A 24,586-nucleotide genomic window follows, 5' to 3' on the forward strand; every position below is an offset into this window, starting at 1 on the left:
CTCCGAGAAAACAGAAATGTAACTCACAATGAGGAGAGTGTATGCTTAGCCAAACAAACCCATATATTTTATGGGTTTGTGTACATGAGTAATCCAAAGCATGTTTATACAGAGTCATGCGTTGCTGAGATTAAAACAAAATATATATGGTTAACGATCATGTCATTCTACTAGCATTACGCTAAAACAAGCGCATGTGGGCGTGGTTTTACGACCAGCCTCGAAAAAAGCACACGTATACAATTTTGTTCAGCATGACCTCATTTTAAGCCTTTCCTCATCCAAAACTAAAACGAAGCAAAAACCCTTTATTTACTTTATGAAATAGCATTTTTAGACATCATATAAATCATAACACATTAGCACCCAACGTCTATAACTGAACTTTAGGCAATAACAAATCTACTACTTGACATATATATATGTGTGTGGGTGTACATGTGTGTGTACGTGTGTGTGTATGTATGTATATGTGTATGCATGTGTGTGTGTATGTGTATGCATGTGTGTGTGTGTGTCTGTGTGTGTGTATGTGTATATGTGTATGTGTCTGTGTGTGTATATGTGTATGTGTGTGTATCCATATGTGTATGTGTATATGTGTGTATGTGTATATGCATGTGTCGGTGTACATGTGTGTGTACGTGTGCGTGCATGTGTGTGTGTGTGTATGTGTATGTGTGTATATATATGTGTGTGTATGTGTATGTGTATATGTGTGTCGGTGTACGTGTGTGTGTGTGTGTGTGTGTGTGTGTGTGTGTGTGTGTGTGTGTGTGTGTGTGTGTGTGTGTGTGTGTGTGTGTGTGTGTGTTAATAAGAGAGAGACCGAATTGTGAGATACAGAAATGAAAAAACGAGGTGTGTGTGTGTGTGTGTGTGTGTGTGTGTTATTGTGAAACAGGTGCAGCATCCAACTCAATATGTCGAAATGTCACACACGTCCATGCCCGTGGGATTCCCACGGGTGACCCCACTAGTATATATATACTAGCTTGGCTCGGCTCGCCGAGTGTCGTTACTGAGGAACAGGCTCTTATTTTAGCTGAGGATAATGACTGCACCTGAGTTGCTGTGTTGTCATGATTTACACCAATCATAATACAAACAATTATTTTGCACAAATGTATTTGTTGTGTTTGTGATATTACATTTTTATAGGCAATTTCGGTTGAATGTTTTTTTTCAAGAAATAACCCCTCAGCACATACATCGGGGAGGGGTAGTTGCAGACTGGAAGTTTGGGACGATTACACCTCACCACCACGTCATTTAAAACACCTCACCACCACATAATTTAAAACACCTCACCACCACATAATTTGAAACACCTCACTCCCACCTAATTTAAACACCTCATCACCAAGTAATTTAAAACACGTCACCACCACGTAATTCAAAAAACCTCACCACCACATCATTCAAAACACCTCACCACCATGTAATTCAAAACACCTCACCCCCACGTCATTCAAAACACCTCACCACCACGTAATTCAAAAGCCCTCACGACCACGTAATTCAAAACACCTCACCACCACATAATTAAAAACACCTCATCCACATGTAATTCAAAACACATCACGTAATTCAAAACCCCTCACGACCACGTAATTCAAAACACCTCACCACCACATCATTAAAAACACCTCATCCACATGTAATTCAAAACACCTCATCACCACGTAATTCAAAACACCTCACCCCCACGTAATTTAAAACATCTCACCCCCACCTAATTCAAAACACCTCACCCCCACCTAATTCAAAACACCTCACCCCCACCTAATTCAAAACACCTCACCCCCACCTAATTCAAAACACCTCACCACCACGTTATTCAAAACCCCTCACGACCACGTAATTTAGAAGACCTCACCATCACATAATTAAAAACACCTCAATACCAAGTCATTCAAAACACCTCACCACCACCTAATTTAAAACACCTCACCACCAACTAATTCAAAACACCTCACCACCAACTAATTCAAAACACCTCACCACCACGTAATTCAAAACCCCTCACGACCACGTAATTCAAAAGACCTCACCACCACATAATTAAAAACACCTCAATACCAAGTCATTCAAAACACCTCACCACCACCTAATTTAAAACACCTCACCACCAACTAATTCAAAACACCTCACCACCACGTAATTCAAAACCTCTCACGACCACGTAATTCAAAAGACCTCACCACCACATAATTAAAAACACCTCAATACCAAGTCATTCAAAACACCTCACCACCACCACCTAATTTAAAACACCTCACCACCAACTAATTCAAAACACCTCACCACCACGTAATTAAACACACCTCACCACCAAGTAATTAAAAACACCTCACCAGTCACCACCACTTAATTCAAAACACCTCACCACCAAGTAATTAAAAACACCTCACCAGTCACCACCACGTAATTCAAAACACCTCACCACCACATAATTCAAAACACCTCACCACCACGTAATTCAAAACACCTCACCACCACATGATTCAAAACCACCACCACGTTATTAAAAACACTTCACAACCACGGAAACAAAAGTTTCAGGGAGTAGTTCAGTGACAACACAGATACTGCCCAGATATGTAGATATATAAATCGATGACCAAGTGTGCCTGAGTTGCTGTTTTGTCATGGTGGACACCAATCATAACAAACAATTATTTTGCATAAATGTTTTTGTCATATACGTGATATTACATTTCATAAACAATTGAAGTTGAATACTTAAGTTGAAAAAATACATCTTTTTCAATTTTTGTTTTTCAACAAAAGTTGTTTTTTCAAAAAATTTCAAAACAAAGACCCTTGAAGACACACACAGGAGAGATAGGTTCATACCCGAAGTTTCGTACGATTTTACAAAAGTTTGAGGTAGTAATTCAGTGACAAGACAAGACAAGTGACAAGACACTGCACAGATATATATATATATATATATATATATATATATATATATATATATATATATATATATATATATATATATATACAGGGGGCTGCAAAAGTAGGTATACAGTAAGGATTATACCAGTATTACCAGTATTATAATAGTTTTGAGGGATTTTGAGGGAAATAGTTTTGAGGGACATTTGAGGGATTAATATGTTTATTATTGATATGTTTATTATTGATATGTTATTATTGATATGCTTGTATAATCAATAAAATACGTTTTGTGCGCACGTTTTTTTTCTTCATAACTGTATACCTACTTTTGCAGCCCCCTGTATGTATGTATATATATATATATATATATATATATATATATATATATATATATATATATATATATATATATATATATATATTGTTACTGATCGCGGTTTAAGATGTTAGTTACCGAGCAGTTTGGTATTGCCGCGACCTAACAGGATCCCTGACTCACCCGATTCACCCAGGACTTTGGCCGGATGGCACCACAGCTAGTCAATAGGGAAAAGACAAAGGCGACACGGATGTGAAGAAGAAGAAGCAGAAGACAAAAAGGTTGGAAATACCACTAAATTTATTCCTACTATTTACATGCTCAAAGTAACCAAGGAGAAGGAAAGATAATAAAATAATATACAGAAGGATTAGAGACACAGTGCAATTATTAACTTATACAGCTTAATTAACCCAGGACAGAACAAACAAAAGACACTGACTCAAGCGGGGAATTGCAGTAATGGCAGGATGTGGATGGCTGGAGGGAGAGGGAGGTCCAAGGGGGTCCCGCAGCACAACCGGCGCGTTTAGCAGCCGCCGTTCAGGCCAGGCCCCACGCTGCTGTTTTGGCTGCTGTTTACGTCGCGTGCTTTGCCAGGCCTTGTCCCACTCGTCTGGTCCAAACCCTCAACTCTTTCTTGTTTCTCTCACTCCTCACCACCGACTCCTCACCGCAACCAACTGACCACCGACTCCTTACCACCGCAACCAACGCAACCACTGACCCTCCTCTGGCAACCGACTCAGACCAACTCCTTGTGACCAACTCAAAGTGCATCTCCGACCAACTCACTGTGACCACTTCCGTTTGCGCCTTTTATAGCGCCTCCAGCGATTACGCCGCCGGCGTTTTGGACACGCCCATCGGGGTGCTCACCTCGGCCCTGGTTGGTCGCGCGACCCTCGGGCTCCGCCCTGGATGACGACGGGCGGGCGCGCCCCTCCTCCCCTCTGACGAGGTGGAGACACGCCTTTCTTCTCCGACTCAAAGCACATGGTCAATGGCGGTTATTGGAGGGGAGGTGATTGGGAATCGAGGGCTCAGCAGTGACGAGAGGGGATGTAATATGGAAATGGAGGTTTTGGGGATGGGAAGGAAAGGGAGATTTTGGGGATGGGAAGGAAAGGGGATCTATTCTCTTTCACTGGTGCAATGGAGTATTTCAATTAATGGAAGACACAGCCTTACACTAATACACATAATAAGGATATAACTGTCAAAAAAGATATATCGTGTCCTGCATGTATGTTTTATGGACTAACTACGGGAACGCCCTTTGACCTTTATACAACCACAAACGGAGGGAGGAGGGGTGATATTTTACAACAACCTTTTACAACAACATTTTACCACAACAATAAATAAAAAAAAACATTCTCATATCCACAACAATATATATATATATATATATATATATATATATATATATATATATATATATATATATAAAAGATAGATAAAATATGTTGACATAAATCGAATAGCGTGGATCGGGATGCTGTGCTTGCCTCACTATACATCGCTGCAGAGGCACAAGTTTGTTTGAACTTAGGATAATGACTATATGAGTTGTTGTGTCGTCATGATTTAAGCCAATGATAATGCAAACATTTCTTCTGCTCAAATTTATTTGTAATATCAGTGATGTTACATCTTTATAAGCAATTTAAGTTCAGGATAGTGATAACACTTCACTGTAAACAATACAACAACATGTCGCAGTTCTTGGAAGGTGAGGCAACTGCTTGATAGCGAAACGAATATTGTCAGGGTGGCCAACGCGTCATGATCCTACATACAGTTGACCATATGTGAAGACCGGTTGTTCTAGCCACAAGCACACCCTAGACAAACTCTGCCCCTGACTCTTGTTTATGGTCATGGCAAAGGCAATTCTCACTGGGAACTGACGTCGTTGCCAATGGAATGGGAAAATCCCATCTGTAGGTTGAAGAGTGATGCGAGGGATAAACACACTGCGACCTGCATTGTCACCATTAGCAATAATAGCCTTTAGGAGGCGGCCACAGATAACTTCTTTCACGATTAACCGTGTCCCATTTAATTGCAGAGTCCTGGCTTCGCGTTGAGGTTGCGGAGCAAGATTAACGGCATGCCATCCTTGAGTGAGAGTTGATGAGGTGGCATTCCGGCAATGTTAAGGGAATTGAGATATTCAGTTGGCAAACGTGTGGCATCGTCATCATCATCATCATTTACCGTCTTGTCTGCACTTTGACAAAGTGTTGGTGTTCCAGGAAATGTATCTGACATGACCTCGTTGATGGTATCCACCAATGTGTTATTTGGTGCTAATATTGCACGATCTGCCATCCACTTATGATCTGTGTGGTGTCGGTGAAAGTCAGGAAAGACCCAGTCAATGACTTCACTCATGGATCTACTTGATTGTTTCACGTGAGGTGCTGTCAATTTGCATGCACATTTCCTCTGGTATTTCAATGCATGCCTCATTGTTGTAGGGTAGCTGTCCGTTGCCAAGTTGTAGTAGCCAACGATCAAACTCCCTCGATTTTTTATAATGTCCAATGTCCATTCATAAGCACACGCATATTCTCGGTAAGGTGGAATATCTTGAAATGTTGCCACAACACAGAGAATATTTCAGAGAGGCATTGACAATCTGGGCACGTGATCCATGTTTAATAACAGGAAGCACCTGTCTAAAGTGTCCAGCAGAGAACTATTACTTTTCCCCCAAAAGGTATGTCTTGGTTGGTGATGTCTCGTAATGTACGGTGGTCAAGTGCCTCAAGTAGGTGCCTGTGACTCATTGGAGCCTCGTCCCATACAATAAGGTTTGCTCTACGAATTAGGTCAGCAAGAACACTTTGGTGAGATATCGATATTGATAATGTTGTTGAGTCAGTGACCATGATGGGGGCTTTGAACCTGGAATGAAATGTACGTCCACCCAGCAGAAGTGTAGCCGCAATACCACTTGAGGCAACAGCTAGAGAAACATTCATTTTGTCACTGTGCAGGGTGTGTGCAGCAGCTAGCAGAGTGTTCAGTGTATAGGTTTTACCTGTCCCACCTCTTGCATCCAGGAAGATAGCCAATGGTTCCTTTTTCTGTAAAGCAACTATAACAGTGTCATATACATATACCTCACGTTGAGAGGGTAGAAGTGCATTTGGGCCATGCAAGCGTTGGTTTACAATGTTTCTCAAAGTTTTAAAATCATAAGCAAGTTCAAATTCCTCCTGAATAATCATTGGCAGTTGTGGTTGTGCAATATTTCCATTGATTGCTTGCACTGTTGCACGCAAATCATTTGTGACATTTGGCAGATGAAACTCAGAAAGTTGTCTGTCGTGGTGTTGAAGGCGATGCTCAACGTCCAGCGATACCATTGCACGCAGGAGTTGATGATCAGCTTGCTTATTGAGGAACCCGAGGAAGAAAGTCATCCCACCAGTGCATATGGTGATGGTCGAAGACCATAACTGGGTCAGCAGGGTTTCAAAAGAGTAGAGTAGGAGGGTCACAAAGAGCTCCCTGATTTGTGGGCACATTTGTATTGCTTCTGCAATCTGCATCTGTCAATGCAAAATGCCATTCTCCATCATTTTGAAGGAGACCAAGCGTCTCACACATGCACTTTGGAAAGTTTCATGGCACTGACCATTAATAGTCCTCTACTTCCTTCTACATTTATTTCCATCACTCTTCTCAACCAGTCACTTTCATCCTTCCTCAACACATGACCAAACCATCTCAACCTGTTTCTCTTCACAGCATCAATCACAGGCTCTATTCCCATCATCTTTCGCAATTCATCATTTGTCTTCCTCTCTCTCAACGATACTCTGCACATCCACCGAACCATTCCCATTTACACCCTTTCCAGCCTTCGTTGCTGCTCTACGTTCATTACCTATGTCTCGCTCCCATAAATCATAACACTTATCACACATGCAGCATACACCTTTCCCTTCAGCTTCAACGACACTACCCTCCTCATCAGCACGCCACTCAGTTCCCGAAACTTCTTCCATGCACATCTCACTCTAGCAACCGTTGCTGAGTCTGATCCACCTTCTACATTCAACATGTCTCCGAGGTAGCAAAATGTTTTCACTCCCCCTTCCTCTTCATTAACGGTATGGACCTCAAACATCCGGGGCCTTCGCTCAAACTTGACTGATCTCTCCATACAGGTTGCTTCTGACAAACCAGACGTGATCTGCTTAACAGAAACTTTCCTACCTCATGGTGTCTCTGATTCCTTGGTATCTATCCCAGGTTATTCGCACCTCCAGGAAGGTTAGACCTGAGCCATGTCCTGGAGGTGGGGTTGCTATCTTTATAAAAAAAACTCTTCCTCACTCGCCCTGCACTGCCCTCTCTCCACCTCACCCCCAGGAATACCTTTGGCTACGGCTTCCCCTTCGCTCCCACCTTTTGTTCATATGTGTGTTGTGCCGTCCACCAAACAGTGATGACTCCATATACATCTCGCTGTCTGATAATATGGACCAACTTCTATCTACCCATCCCAACTCTCTCTTCCTCATATGTGGTGATTTCAATTGTCACCATGCCAGTTGGCTGGGTGTGGGTACCTCTATCACAAGCCATGGCTCCTCAGCAAAGGACTTCTGCGACTCACTGGGACTCACGGTCTGGCACCACCCTCTGCTCACCAAACTCTCCTCCTTTGGTATCCATGGAAATCTCCACGCATGGCTGGCGGACTTCCTCTCTAGTCGTAGTCAACGTGTGGCCCTGAATGGGTTTATCTCATCTCCTCTTCCTGTTCAGGCTGGAGTTCCCCAAGGCAGTGTTCTGGGCCCTGTGCGTTTTCTGGTCTTCATCAATGATCTCTCTGACTCTCTTGGAAAATCCTCTCTATCTCTTTGCTGATGACTCTACTCTCTGCCACTCCATACCTATTCCTTCAGATAGGCAGGCAGCAGCCTCCTCACTCTCTGCAGACCTCGACAAAATCACAGACTGGGCAAACAAGTGGAACATTTCAATCCTGAAAAATCTCACACTATCACTATGTCTCTTCGAAAAGACCGTCCGGACAACCCTCCCATGTACTTTGTCAACAAACCTCTCCACGACGTTATGTCACTCAAGCTTTTGGGTCTCACTATCTGCCATGATCTTTCCTGGGAAAACCACATTTCAAATCTGGCCTCCAAAGCCAGCCGCCGACTGGGCATCCTCCGTCGTGCGAAGTCCTTCCTTGGCACACCTGAGCTCCTCACCACATACAAGGCTTTCATCTGCAGCTCAATGGAATACTACACTCCCCTCTGGGCTGGTGCTCCTGCCTCACACCTAGCTCGTCTTCACGCGGTTGAAACCAAAGCGTTCAGAATCATTGGAATCTCCCGCGATGAAGCTAACTCCAAGGGCCATTCACTCACTCACCGCCGGCAGGTTGGTGGTCTTTCCGTCTTCTACCGACTCCTCTCCGGCCTTGCCCTCCCAGCTGTCTCTGGGCTCTGTCCCCCAAATATTCCTGCAGGTCGCACAAGATCTGCCTGCAACCCTCTTATGGTTAAACTGCCAAAATCAAGACTCTGCTCACCTTCACTCCTTCATTCCTCTTTTCTCCTGCCTCTGGAACAAACTCCCTCACTCTCTTCAATCCCACTCCTCCCTCCAGGTCTTTAAAACAGCTGTTCACCACCATCTCTTATCTTCCCCCATCCAAAACCTTGATCTTTTCTACCCCTGCTAATTTCACCCCAAATCCACTTTTTTGAAATACCAACTTCTGTGCTGGAAGTCCTTGGTGTCCTTGTGTTTTATACTTCTCCCACCCCCCCCCCCCCTTCCCATGCCTCCTCCCCCCAAGCCCTCTCCCTCCCACACATCTCCCGATGTCCCTGCTCTCAAATGTTGTGTTTGTGTGCTTCCCCTTCTCTCCCCATCTTGTCTACTGCTCCCTCTTTTTATATATTTTGTTTGTTAGATTTGTTTGTGAAATAAATGTTAGCTCTTTCACAAGCCTCGATTCTGTAAACAAAAAAACAAACCCCCACCCCCCCCCAAAAAAACCCTCCTTTACGTTCTGAGCCAGCACCTCCATCACAGCTACAAATAGTAGTGACCTTAGTACCGACCCCTGATGCGCTCCCACCTTCACCTCAAACTCACCACTGTTCCCATCCTTCATCCTTACAGCTGTACGCGCTCTTTTGTACATTGCCATCACTACTCTGATCAACCATTCCTCCACTCCTAACTTCCTCAATGCCCGTGTCAATACTTCGTGTGGAACCCTATCGAATGCTTCCTCCAGATCAACAAACCCAAGAAACAGCTTCTTCCTCTTCTCCATGTACTTCTCCTGCAACTGCCTCACAATAAAAAGCGCGTCTGTCGTTCCTCTTCCTGGCATAAATCCAAAACTGCATTTCGTCGATCTGCACTTTCTTCCTTATCCTCCTCTCCAACACCCTTTCCAATACCTTCATTCCATGCTCCAATAACTTTATCGCTCGGTACGAGCCACACTCCAGAGGGTCACCTTTCCCCTTGTATAGAGGGACGAGGGTACTCAGTTCCCAATCCACTGGAATGCGGCCTTCTTTCACCACCAGATTACAGATCTCTGTCATTCTCTTCACACCCCAACTTCCTGCTGCCTTCAACACATCTCCCACAACTCCCGTCAGCCCTCCTGCTTTTCTACTCTTCATTGCTTTTATCGCTTCCTCAACTTCCTTCTCAGTTATCTTCTCTGCCGGTCCTAAAACTGGGTTACTCTCTATGTTGCCATGCCATTCATTCTCTGCATTCAACAGCATTTCCATACATCTCTTCCGTCTTCCTTTAATTCCATCTGGGTCCACAACGATTTGTCCCAAGCAACTCACCCCCATCACATCACACCTCTCTTTCGCTATCTGCTTTGCAATCCTGAATACCGCTCTCTGACCCTCTTCCGAATCCAAGCGTTCTCCGAACATTTTCCTGCATGCCTCCTGTGCCTTTGCTACCTCTTTCTTTGCAGCCTTCTTGGCTGCCTTATAGCCTTTGCTACCTCTTTCTTTGCAGCCTTCTTGACTGCCTTATAACTTTCATGCTCTGCTTTTTCTGCTCCCGTACCCTTCGCCTTCTGCCACTCCTTGAACTTCTTCCTCTTCTCGTCAATCCTCTTTCCAACTTCATCATCCCACCACCATGTTCCCAAGTGCCTCGGTGGTCCTTTTGTCCATCCACATACCTCACCACCGGCTCCCAACAGACTATCTTTCATTGACATCCAATCACTTTCAAGCTCAACCACATCAGCCTCTACCCTACTCAGCCTCTCTTTTAATGCCTCCCTTACTGGCACCTCTTTCAACCTCCACACCTTCATTCTCGGTTGGTACTTCACCCGCCGAGCTCTCCTCGCACCTTTCACCCTCATGTCGCAGACAACCAAGTGGTGCTGTGAAACAGCCTCCTCCCCCGGGATCACCTTTGTGTCCCGGAGGTGCCCCATATCTCGCCTACGCACCATCAGGTAGTCAACGGTTGTCGTCGATCCACCTGAGTGTTGTGGAAAACCAATCAGGTCCACACAACTTTAGTCCAACTTCTGGTTTAATTCCATTTAGATCATGACATCATCCTGTAATGCAGGAAATGCAATAAGCATAAGATATGGCATCACATGGGACCATTCATAACATTCAATGTAAGCAATGTAAGCAAGCTGAATATTCTATGCTGGCGTACCGTTAGCGAGTCTACCAGATGTAACGTGTCACAGGAGAAGTCTCGGAGCACCGTCCGCAGCAGCGGGTCTTATAGTCGCGCCCCTAGCGGTGTCAACCAGGGTCGGGTGACGAAGGGTGTAACGCCAAGTCGTCGGGCCCTGGTAGACTCGGTGAGGGGAGGGTCGGTAGACTTTCGGCGATGGGAGCGTCGGGAGAGTCCATAGTCTCATAGATGGGTTCGATCGGTTCGTCCGATCTAAATATCTCTAATTCTGGGAGATTTAATCTATCTCTAATTCTGGGGGATTTAATCGATCTCTAATTCTGGGGTATTTAATCTACCTCTAATTATGTGGGATTTAATCTTTCTCTAATTCTGGGGGATTTAATCTATCTGCAATTCTGGGGGATTTAATCTATCTCTAATTCTGGAGGATTTAATCTATCTCTAATTCTGGGGTAATTAATCTTTCTCTAATTGCAGGGGAATGAATCTATTTCTAATTCTGGGGGATTTAATCTATCTCTAATTCTGGGAGATTTAATCTATCTCTAATTCTGAGGGATTTAATCTATCTCTAATTCTGGGGGATTTAATCTATCTCTAATTCTGGGGAATTTAATCTATCTCTAATTCTGGGGGATTTAATCGATCTCTAATTCTGGGGGATTTAATCTTTCTCTAATTATGTGGGATTTAATCTTTCTCTAATTCTGGGGGATTTAATCTATCTCTAATTCTGGGGGATTTAATCTGTCTCTAATTCTGGGGGATTTAATCTATCTGTAATTCTGGGGGATTTAATCTATCTCTAGTTGCGGGGGAATGAATCTATCTCTAATTCTAGGGGATGTAATCTATCTCTAATTGTGGGGGAATTCATCTTTCTCTAATTCTAGGGGATTTAATCTGTCTCTAATTCTGAGGGAATTAATCTATCTCTAATTTTGGGGGAATTAATTCTGGGGGATTTAATCTATCTCTAATTCTGGGGGATTTAATCTGGGGGATTTAATTCTGGAGGATTTAATCTATCTCTAATTTTGGGGGATTTAATCTATCTCTAATTTTGGGGGATTTAATCCATCTCTAATTGTGGGGGAATGAATCTATCTCTAATTCGGGGGCATTTAATCTATGTCTAATTGTGGGGGAATTAATCTTTCACTAATTCTGGGGATTTAATCTGTCTCTAATTCTGGAGGATTTAATATTTCTCTAATTCTGGGGGATTTCGTCTCTCTAATTCTGGGGGATTTCATCTATCTCTACTTCTGGGGAATTTAATCTTTCTCTAATTCTGGGGGGATTGAATCTTTCTCTAATTCTGGGGGCTTTAGTCTTTCTCTAATTCTGGGGGATTTAATCTTTCTTTAATTCTGGGGGATTTAATATATCTATAATTGTGGGGGAATTAATTCTGGGGGATTTAATCTATCTCTAATTCTGGGGGATTTAATCTGGGGGATTTAATTCTGGGGGATTTAATATATCTCTAATTCTGGGAGATTTAATCTATCTCTAATTCTGGGGTAATTAATCTTTCTCTAATTATGTGGGATTTAATCTTTCTCTAATTCTGGGGGATTTAATCTAACTCTAATTCTGGGAGATTTAATCTATGTCTAATTCTGGGGGATTTAATCTGGGGGATTTAATTCTGGGGGATTTAATCTATCTCTAATTCTGGGGGATTTAATCTTTCTCTAATTCTGGGTGATTTAATCTATCTCTCCTTCTGGGGAATTTAATCTTTCTCTAATTCTGGGGGGATTGAATCTTTCTCTAATTCTGGGGGATTTAGTCTTTCTCTAATTCTGGGGTATTTAATCTTTCTTTAATTCTGGGGGATTTAATCTATCTCTAATTGTGGGGGAATTAATTCTGGGGGATTTATTCTGGGGCACTTAATCTATCTCTAATTCTGGGGGATTTAATCTGGGGGATTTAATTCTGGGGGATTTAATCTATCTCTAATTCTGGGAGATTTAATCTATCTCTAATTCTGGGGTAATTAATCTTTCTCTAATTCTGGGGTAATTCATCTTTCTCTAATTATGAGGGATTTAATCTATCTCTAATTCTGGGAGATTTAATCTTTCTCTAATTATGTGGGATTTAATCTATCTCTAATTCTGGGAGATTTAATCTATCTCTAATTCTGGGGAAATTCATCTTTCTCCAATTATGTGGGATTTAATCTATCTCTAATTCTGGGGTAATTAATCTATCTCTAATTCTGGGGTAATTCATCTTTCTCTAATTATGTGGGATTTAATCTCTCTAATTCTGGGGGATTTAATCTATCTCTAATTCTGGGGGATTTCATCTATCTCTAATTCTGGGGTAACTCATCTTTCTCTAATTATGTGGGATTTAATCTTTCTCTAATTCTGGGGGATTTAATCTATCTCTAATTCTGGGAGATTTAATCTATCTCTAATTCTGGGGGATTTAATCGATCTCTAATTCTGGGGGATTTAATCTATCTCTAATTACAGGGGAATGAATCAATTTCTAATTCTGGGCGATTTAATCTATCTCTAATTCTGGGAGATTAAATCTATCTCTAATTCTGGGGGATTTAATCTATCTCTAATTCTGGGGGATTTAATCTATCTCTAATTCTGGGGTAATTAATCTTTCTCTAATTATGTGGGATTTAATCTTTCTCTAATTCTGGGGGATTTAATCTATCTCTAATTCTGGGGGATTTAATCTATCTCTAATTCTGGGGGATTTAATCTATCTCTAATTCTGGGGGATTTAATCTATCTCTAATTCTGGGGTAATTAATCTTTCTCTAATTATGTGGGATTTAATCTTTCTCTAATTCTGGGGGATTTAATCTATCTCTAATTCTGGGAGATTTAATCTGTCTCTAATTCTGGGGGATTTAATCTATCTGTAATTCTGGGGGATTTAATCTATCTCTAGTTGCGGGGGAATGAATCTATCTCTAATTCTGGGGGATTTAATCTATCTCTAATTGTGGGGGAATTCATCTATCTGTAATTCTAGGGGATTTAATCTATCTCTACTTCTGGGGAATTTAATCTTTCTCTAATTCTGGGGGGATTGAATCTTTCTCTAATTCTGGGGGCTTTAGTCTTTCTCTAATTCTGGGGGATTTAATCTTTCTTTAATTCTGGGGGATTTAATTCTGGGGGATTTAATCTATCTCTAATTCTGGGGGATTTAATCTGGGGGATTTAATTCTGGGGGATTTAATATATCTCTAATTCTGGGAGATTTAATCTATCTCTAATTCTGGGGTAATTAATCTTTCTCTAATTATGTGGGATTTAATCTTTCTCTAATTCTGGGGGATTTAATCTAACTCTAATTCTGGGAGATTTAATCTATGTCTAATTCTGGGGGATTTAATCTGGGGGATTTAATTCTGGGGGATTTAATCTATCTCTAATTCTGGGGGATTTAATCTTTCTCTAATTCTGGGTGATTTAATCTATCTCTCCTTCTGGGGAATTTAATCTTTCTCTAATTCTGGGGGGATTGAATCTTTCTCTAATTCTGGGGGATTTAGTCTTTCTCTAATTCTGGGGTATTTAATCTTTCTTTAATTCTGGGGGATTTAATCTATCTCTAATTGTGGGGGAATTAATTCTGGGGGATTTATTCTGGGGCACTTAATCTATCTCTAATTCTGGGGGATTTAATCTGGGGGATTTAATTCTGGGGGATTTAATCTATCTCTAATTCTGGGAGATTTAATCTATCTCTAATTCTGGGGTAATTAATCTTTCTCTAATTCTGGGGTAATTCATCTTTCTCTAATTATGAGGGATTTAATCTATCTCTAATTCTGGGAGATTTAATCTTTCTCTAATTATGTGGGATTTAATCTATCTCTAATTCTGGGAGATTTAATCTATCTCTAATTCTGGGGAAATTCATCTTTCTCCAATTATGTGGGATTTAATCTATCTCTAATTCTGGGGTAATTAATCTATCTCTAATTCTGGGGTAATTCATCTTTCTCTAATTATGTGGGATTTAATCTCTCTAATTCTGGGGGATTTAATCTATCTCTAATTCTGGGGGATTTCATCTATCTCTAATTCTGGGGTAATTCATCTTTCTCTAATTATGTGGGATTTAATCTTTCTCTAATTCTGGGGGATTTAATCTATCTCTAATTCTGGGAGATTTAATCTATCTCTAATTCTGGGGGATTTAATCGATCTCTAATTCTGGGGGATTTAATCTATCTCTAATTACAGGGGAATGAATCAATTTCTAATTCTGGGGGATTTAATCTATCTCTAATTCTGGGAGATTAAATCTATCTCTAATTCTGGGGGATTTAATCTATCTCTAATTCTGGGGGATTTAATCTATCTCTAATTCTGGGGTAATTAATCTTTCTCTAATTATGTGGGATTTAATCTTTCTCTAATTCTGGGGGATTTAATCTATCTCTAATTCTGGGGGATTTAATCTATCTCTAATTCTGGGGGATTTAATCTATCTCTAATTCTGGGGGATTTAATCTATCTCTAATTATGGGGGATTTAATCTATCTCTAATTGTGGGGGAATTAATCCATCTCTAATTATGGGGGATTTAATCTATCTCCAATTCTGGGGTACAGTAATTAATCTTTCTCCAATTATGTGGGATTTAATCTATCTCTAATTCTGGGGTAATGAATCTATCTCTAATTCTGGGGTAATTAATCTATCTCTAATTCTGGGGTAATTAATCTATCTCTAATTCTGGGGTAATGAATCTCTCTCTATTTCTGAGCGAATTGATCAATCTGTATTTCTGAGAAAATTAATCGATCTTTAATTCCGAAGGAATTAATCAATCCGTATTTCTGAATGAATTATCTTTTTTTTGTTGGTTTATTGAGACAATGATCACATAAGCCGGAGTTATGCTTCTACGAAGATGCACGTAAGCGTCTCTGCATAGCTATGCAGAGAAGGGGTTTATGGGTAACCGTAGCCCGCATAGGCTCGCCGAGGGGTCGATGCGCACCCCTCCAAAATCTCAACAATGCGTCGCACGTAGCTGTGGTCATGTGCGTCAAACAAACGCTGATTGGTTGAGCAGGGAAGTATATCTGGTAGCATTGAGGGTTGGGCCCAGACCCAAATCCGGAACTAAAACAAAGAACCAAAACATTCAAACAGAATGTTTACACTTTTACTGGAGGTGGAAACGGGTTTCCATTTCTGGGTGCTTCTCCATTTTCTGTACATTCTTTAGTTTTAGTAAATGTGACACTGCCCCGTACTGCACGCGTTAACGTTACATGCAAGTAAGTTGGCAAACACCCATGCGGACGTCTGCGGGCGACACCCGTGCATGTTTGCAGAAGCATAAATCAGCCTTTACACCTAACATACCTTGCCAGAGTGTGTGGGTAATGCATGTAGATCGTTGCTTTTCATTTGGTCTTTATCAACAAGTCCTACAAAGGAATTAAACATGAACGATCAATTAATATTGGAACATTCAATCAGCCTTTTTCCTTTTTTGAGCTCGAGCAAACGTTACAACGAGCTCAAAGTTTTGTTTGAAGACCAGCAGCTCCCTGAATGGTGCAACAAGACAGGTGTGTACAACAGTCACTGGCACAAAGGATGATTCTTATTGTCAGAAGGTCAAGAAAGAGGGACTCCTTAATGTAATAATAATGAATGCAAATTAAAATGTAGCTAGCAAATTGTGAAAGAAACGGATTTAAGTTTGTTTTTACAAAGGACGTTGCCATGAGATAATCACAAACAAGGGAATTTGAATGGAGAAATCACTTGATAACATATTGCTTGTGCTATGTTGCTATGAAAAAAAGGAGGTGTTAGTGCATGAGTGGTGTGTGACGACATGGTGTGTATATTACATCACTTTGCAGGAATATGAAAAAAACAAACTCAAAAAAGGATGTTTTAGTGCATGAGTGGTGTGCGACGACATGGTGTATATATTACATCACCTTGAGAGAATACTAAAAAAAAAACTCAAAAACGAAGTGTTAGTGCATGAATGGTGTGCGACAACATGGTGTATATATTACATCACCTTGCGGGAATACCAAAAAAAAAAATCTCAAAAAAGAAAGTGTTAGTGCATGAGTGGTGTGGTGTGCAGTGACACTGTGTGTGCATTACATCACCTTGCGGAAATACTTTTAAAAAACAAGAGAAAAATGACCACAGTGTGATCACCAGCTGCGACGTGTAGAATCATGAGGATATCCGTTGCAATATGCGCTACCAAATTCGACCAGTCATTAAATTATACGCATGCACCAGCGTCTTTTTGTCTTTCAGTTCTGGTCTTGTCCTTTGTTTTGCGACGCATCATGCTTCATCAACTGATTACATATAATGTATGGACGTGAATGTTATTTCTGTTAATGTTAATCTTAATTCATTAATGTTATTTATTAATGTTAATTCTGGGTGGCAGAGGGATAATTTGAAACGGGCTTGGTCGGTAGGGGAAGTCCGAGTGTATGCGCATGCGCTTTTCAAAAAGGCACCCCAACAACAAGAACAACAACGCGGTCCTCTCATAGAGATGCTCGTCGCAGCTAAAAACTCAAAAAAGGAAGTGTTAGGACAGGAGTGGTGTGCGACGACATGTTGTGTATATTACATCGCCTTGTGGGAATACTTCCGCTCTAGCAGGGAACATGGCCTTAAAATGCATGTTGTTGTTGTTGTGTTGTGGGAATACTTGAAGAAAAAAAATTCTAGAGTGTACATAATCATTAGCTCATAGAAGAGAAGCATCACGACAAACGTCTTTTATAAGTTCCGAAATATATTACAACAAATTATCATGTAGAGCTGTAGGAATTGAACGTGAAAGATTAAAAAGGGTCTCCTTACTCCTGTTCGGTATCATCTCCATCGCTCCATATGGAGGAGCCAGGATTCCTGCCAAGTATTGTCGATATTTCTGCAAACATGATGCAAGAACACAAATGAATGTGGTTTCTTAAGCAGACAAAGTGCTATACGATTCCAATGTAATGATTTGTTTTGAAGTATTCTTTCTTCTACATTATGTAGTCCATATAAATAGGGCTACGGAGTGTGGGATCTGCCTTAAGTGGACCCATAAATGGGAAGGAGTCAGATATTGATGAGCTGGCAGGGCATGACCAAGGTGGGATCAAAGGACAGGAAGTTTGTTTTACAAGTGGAAATACCAACTGGTTTTCTACAAAGCCCTGTGAAAGTTTGGTGTCTCCATCTGCAATTATTGCCATAGACCTGTTGGGTGGCCTGCTTGCCAGTCCTGCCTTTTCCCATTGGGTAGTTTGGACCAAAAAGTGGATGCACGTCTAACCCAGGTTTCCACCAAAAGGTAGATGTACGTTTAACCCAGGTTTATACCAAAAGGTGGATGCACGTTTAACCCAGGATTATACCAAAAGGTGGATGCACGTTTCACCCAGGATTATACCAACAGGTGGATGCACATTTAAACCAGTATTATACCAAAAGGTGGATGCACGTTTAATCCAGGATTATACCAAAAGGTGGATGCACATTTAAACCAGGATTATACCAAAAGGTGGATGCATGTTTAACCCAGGTTTCCACCAAAAGGTAGATGCACGTCTAACCCAGGTTTCCACCAAAAGGTAGATGCACGTCTAACCCAGGTTTCCACCATAAGGTGGATGCACGTTTAAACCCAGGTTTATACCAAAAGGTGGATGCACATTTAACCCAGGTTTCCACCATAAGGTGGATGCACGTTTAAACCCAGGTTTATACCAAAAGGTGGATGCAAATTTAACCCAGGATTATACCAAAAGGTGGATGCACATTTAACCCAGATTTGGACAAAAATGTGGATGCACGTCTAACCCAGGTTTCCACCAAAAGGTGGATGCACGTTTAACCCAGGCTTATACCAAAAGATGGATGCACATTTAACCCAGGTTTCCACCAAAAGGTGGAAGCACATTTACCGCAGGATTATACCAAAAGGTGGATGCACATTTAACCCAGGATTACACCAAAAGGTGGATGCACATTTAACCCAGGATTATACCAAAAGGTGGATGCACATTTAACCCAGGATTATACCAAAAGGTGGATGCACATTTAACCCAGGATTATACCAAAAGGTGGATGCACGTTTAACCCAGGATTATACCAAAAGGTGGATGCACGTTTAACCCAGGATTATACCAAAAGGTGGATGAACATTTAACCCAGGATTATACCAAAAGGTGGATGCACATTTAACCCAGGATTATACCAAAAGGTGGATGCACATTTAACCCAGGTTTCCACCAAAAGGAGGATGCGCATTTAACCCAGGATTATACCATAAGGTGGATGCACATTTAACCCAGGATTATACCAAAAGGTGGATGCACATTTAACCCAGGATTATACCAAAACGTGGATGCACATTTAACCCAGGTTTCCACAAAAAGGAGGATGCGCATTTAACCCAGGATTATACCAAAAGGTGGATGCACGTTTAACCCAGGATTATACCAAAAAGTGGATGCACATTTACCCCCAGGATTATACCAAAAGGTGGATGCACATTTAACCCAGATTTGGACAAAAATGTGGATGCACGTCTAACCCAGGTTTCCACCAAAAGGTGGATGCACGTTTAACCCAGGCTTATACCAAAAGATGGATGCACATTTAACCCAGGTTTCCACCAAAAGGTGGAAGCACATTTACCGCAGGATTATACCAAAAGGTGGATGCACATTTAACCCAGGATTACACCAAAAGGTGGATGCACATTTAACCCAGGATTATACCAAAAGGTGGATGCACATTTAACCCAGGATTATACCAAAAGGTGGATGCACATTTAACCCAGGATTATACCAAAAGGTGGATGCACGTTTAACCCAGGATTATACCAAAAGGTGGATGCACGTTTAACCCAGGATTATACCAAAAGGTGGATGAACATTTAACCCAGGATTATACCAAAAGGTGGATGCACATTTAACCAAGGTTTCCAACAAAAGGAGGATGCGCATTTAACCCAGGATTATACCAAAAGGTGGATGCACATTTAACCCAGGATTACACCAAAAGGTGGATGCACATTTAACCCAGGATTATACCAAAAGGTGGATGCACATTTAACCCAGGATTATACCAAAAGGTGGATGCACATTTAACCCAGGATTATACCAAAAGGTGGATGCACGTTTAACCCAGGATTATACCAAAAGGTGGATGCACGTTTAACCCAGGATTATACCAAAAGGTGGATGAACATTTAACCCAGGATTATACCAAAAGGTGGATGCACATTTAACCCAGGTTTCCACCAAAAGGAGGATGCGCATTTAACCCAGGATTATACCATAAGGTGGATGCACATTTAACCCAGGATTATACCAAAAGGTGGATGCACATTTAACCCAGGATTATACCAAAACGTGGATGCACATTTAACCCAGGTTTCCACAAAAAGGAGGATGCGCATTTAACCCAGGATTATACCAAAAGGTGGATGCACGTTTAACCCAGGATTATACCAAAAAGTGGATGCACATTTACCCCAGGATTATACCAAAAGGTGGATGCACATTTAACCCAGGATTATACCAAAAGGTGGATGCACATTTAACCCAGGATTATACCAAAAGGTGGATGCACATTTAACCCAGGATTATACCAAAAGGTGGATGCACATTTAACCCAGGATTATACCAAAAGGTGGATGCACATTTAACCCAGGATTATACCAAAAGGTGGATGCACGTTTAACCCAGGATTATACCAAAAGGTGGATGCACATTTAACCCAGGATTATACCAAAAGGTGGATGCACATTTAACCCAGGATTATACCAAAATGTGGATGCACATTTACCCCCAGGATTATACCAAAAGGTGGATGCACATTTACCCCAGGATTATACCAATAGGTGGATGCACATTTAACCCAGGATTATACCAAAATGTGGATGCACATTTAACCCAGGTTTGGACCAAAATGTGGATGCACATTTAACCCAGGATTATACCAAAAGATGGATGCACATTTACCCCAGGATTATACCAAAAGGTGGATGCACATTTAACCCAGGATTATACCAAAAGGTGGATGCACATTTAACCCAGGATTATACCAAAAGGTGGATGCACATTTAACCCAGGATTATACCAAAAGGTGGATGCACATTTAACCCAGGATTTTACCAAAAGGTAGATGCACATTTAACCCAGGATTATACCAAAAGGTGGATGAACATTTATCCCAGGATTATACCAAAAGATGGATGCACATTTAACCCAGGATGATACAATAAGGTGGATGCACATTTAACCAAGGTTTCCACCAAAAGGAGGATGCGCATTTAACCCAGGATTATACCAAAAGGAGGATGCACATTTAACCCAGGATTATACCATAAGGTGGATGCACATTTAACCCAGGTTTCCACCAAAAGGAGGATGCGCATTTAACCCAGGATTATACCAAAAGGAGGATGCGCATTTAAACCAGGATTATACCAAAAGGTGGATGCACATTTACCCCAGGATTATACCAAAAGGTGGATGCACATTTAACCCAGGATTATACCAAAATGTGGATGCACATTTAACCCAGGTTTGGACCAAAATGTGGATGCACATTTAACCCAGGATTATACCAAAAGATGGATGCACATTTACCCCAGGATTATACCAAAAGGTGGATGCACATTTAACCCAGGATTATACCAAAAGGAGGATGCGCATTTAAACCAGGATTATACCAAAAGGTGGATGCACATTTACCCCAGGATTATACCAAAAGGTGGATGCACATTTACCCCAGGATTATACCAATAGGTGGATGCACATTTATCCCAGGATTATACCAAAATGTGGATACACATTTAACCCAGGATTATACCAAAAGATGGATGCACATTTACCCCAGGATTATACCAAAAGGTGGTGCACATTTAACCCAGGATTATACCAAAATGTGGATACACATTTAACCCAGGATTATACCAAAAGATGGATGCACATTTAACCCAGGATTATACCAAAAGATGGATGCACATTTACCCCAGGATTATACCAAAAGGTGGATGCACATTTAACCCAGGATTATACCAAAAGGTGGATGCACGTTTAACCCAGGATTATACCAAAAGGTGGATGCACATTTACCCCAGGATTATACCAAAAGGTGGATGCACATTTAACCCAGGATTATACCAAAAGACCACTCCATATTCTACCAATCCAACTGCTCTCTCCCTCCCACTCCATATTCTACCAATCCCACTGCTCTCTCCCTTCCACTCCATACTTCACTCGACCAATCCCACTGCTCTCTCCCTCCCACTCCATATTCTACCAATCCCACTGCTCTCTCCCTCCCACTCCATATTCTACCAATCCCACTGCTCTCTCCCTCCCACTCCATATTCTACCAATCCCACTGCTCTCTCCCTCCCACTCCATATTCTACCAATCCCACTGCTCTCTCCCTCCCACTCCATATTCTACCAATCCCACTGCTCTCTCCCTCCCACTCCATATTCTACCAATCCCACTGCTCTCTCCCTCCCACTCCATACTTCACTCGACCAATCCCACTGCTCTCTCCCTCCCACTCCATATTCTACCAATCCAACTGCTCTCTCCCTCCCACTCCATATTCTACCAATCCCACTGCTCTCTCCCTTCCACTCCATATTTCACTCGACCAATCCCACTGCTCTCTCCCTCCCACTCCATATTCGACCAATCCCACTGCTCTCTCCCTTCCACTCCATACTTCACTCGACCAATCCCACTGCTCTCTCCCTCCCACTCCATATTCTACCAATCCCACTGCTCTCTCCCTTCCACTCCATACTTTACTCGACCAATCCCACTGCTCTCTCCCTCCCACTCCATATTCGATCAATCCCACTGCTCTCTCCCTTCCACTCCATACGTCACTCGACCAATCCCACTGCTCTCTCCCTCCCACTCCATATTCGACCAATCCCACTGCTCTCTCCATTCCACTCCACACTCGACCAATCCCACTGCTCTCTCCCTCCCGCTCCATATTCGACCAATCCCACTGCTCTCTCCCTCCCGCTCCATATTCGACCAATCCCACTGCTCTCTCCCTCCCACTCCATATTCTACCAATCCCACTGCTCTCTCCCTTCCACTCCATACTTCACTCGACCAATCCCACTGCTCTCTCCCTCCCACTCCATATTCTACCAATCCCACTGCTCTCTCCCTCCCACTCCATATTCTACCAATCCCACTGCTCTCTCCCTCCCACTCCATACAGAGAGACTGAGCTGTCGCCCGCAGACAGGGAGACTGAGCGGGACAGGGAGACTGAGCGGGACAGGGAGACTGAGCGGGACAGGGAGACTGAGCGGGACAGGGAGACTGAGCGGGACAGGGAGACTGAGCGGGACAGAGAGACTGAGCGGGACAGGGAGACTGAGCGGGACAGGGAGACTGAGCGGGACAGGGAGACGGAGCGGGACAGGGAGCCGGAGCGGGACAGGGAGACGGAGCGGGACAGGGAGACGGGGCGGCACAGGGAGACGGAGCTTTTTCACGTGTACTTACTTGTACACGGGTACTTACTTTTTCACGTGACTAATTTTGGGAATGCTCCTCACCGTGAATGGAACATCCATCTTTGGGAATGCTCCTCACCATGAATTGAACATCCATCTTTGGGAATGCTCCTGACGGTGAATGGAACATCCATCTTTGGGAATAAACCAATAAACCAACAAAGCTCGGTCAGGGACTGTCGCCCGCACCTTTGGAGGCAGGATATAGTGCATTATTAATTTATGATATATAATGACGCTCGATTTTGGTGCACTGTTCGTGCCTTCAACCCGTATGACAGCCGCACATGACACTTACAGTTTCAGTGTGCCCGAGGACTACGACTGACGACTGACGTGACGAGTGACGAGTGACTAGCCGAAGGGTGGTTCTTCTTCTTCTTCTTCCTCTTGGGGTCAACTTCCTGGATCTGGAACGGGAAGTGATATTTTTTTCTTTTATTCTTTCCTTTACCCTGTGGATGGTCCATCGATTTTATATATAATTATAAACCGAAGGGTTTTATATATATATATATATATATATATATATATATATATATATATATATAAGTCCTTAAGGGTCAACGAGATTATTTAAATATCCTTCAAAAAAACAACAACATTTCATTTTATGGCCGTTGAATGTGACGTCACGACAAGGAACGGTGGACGATTTCAAATGCATAAATTCGCTTTTCAGTGATTAATTATTGATTAATTGGTTTGGATTCAAAAGGGTGGAGGCCCGGGTGCCCGGGGCGTCCGCCCGGACGTCTTTAGCGTGAGGCTCATTTTCCGCGGCGCAACACCTGCGGGGGCCCAGGGTCGAGGATTCGAACCTTTGCCGTTTACAGCTCTCGAGTACGCATCGTTGATACGTCATCGTGGCCCGCCTTAGCCCGGTGCACCACGACGCCTCCACCGATTGGAGTTCACTTGGAACATGCATTTAACCCCCATGTGATTGATCTAGTTAGGCAGCTTAGCAATAATTTCTGGGGGAACGACTTTACAAAACTACCATTTTTATTTTCGTGCTTATGGACCAAACTTTTACAAATAACACTGCATGTGATAGTCAGGTGGCTTAGCAACAATTTT

The 24,586-nt window shown here is 42.2% G+C and overlaps 1 protein-coding gene across 4 annotated transcripts in view; it reads right to left on the reverse strand.

Moving 5' to 3' along the window:
• LOC144888243 (uncharacterized) overlaps positions 1 to 24,003 on the reverse strand; it is a 45,447-nt gene extending 21,444 nt beyond the window's left edge. Inside the window, exons 1-5 of one of the 4 annotated variants that reach the window (XM_078769572.1) lie at positions 23,802 to 24,003; positions 17,794 to 17,863; positions 16,303 to 16,367; positions 10,575 to 10,835; positions 4,681 to 6,792 (exon numbers count right to left, since the gene is read on the reverse strand). In XM_078769572.1, the coding sequence (XP_078625698.1) occupies positions 5,914 to 6,792; positions 10,575 to 10,724 (1,029 nt within the window). In that variant the 5' untranslated portion in view covers positions 10,725 to 10,835; positions 16,303 to 16,367; positions 17,794 to 17,863; positions 23,802 to 24,003 and the 3' untranslated portion in view covers positions 4,681 to 5,913. Of the gene's footprint in view, positions 1 to 4,680; positions 6,793 to 10,574; positions 12,708 to 16,302; positions 16,368 to 17,793; positions 17,864 to 23,801 lie in introns of those variants that run through there. The other 3 variants (XR_013621709.1, XR_013621710.1, XM_078769573.1) reach the window with 3 other exon arrangements.
• Between the last annotated feature and the right edge of the window lie 583 nt (positions 24,004 to 24,586).

Source organism: Myxine glutinosa, unplaced genomic scaffold, assembly GCF_964187855.1.
Source record: "Myxine glutinosa unplaced genomic scaffold, kmMyxGlut1.1 SCAFFOLD_3159, whole genome shotgun sequence".
Classification (NCBI taxonomy): Eukaryota; Metazoa; Chordata; class Myxini; order Myxiniformes; family Myxinidae; genus Myxine; species Myxine glutinosa.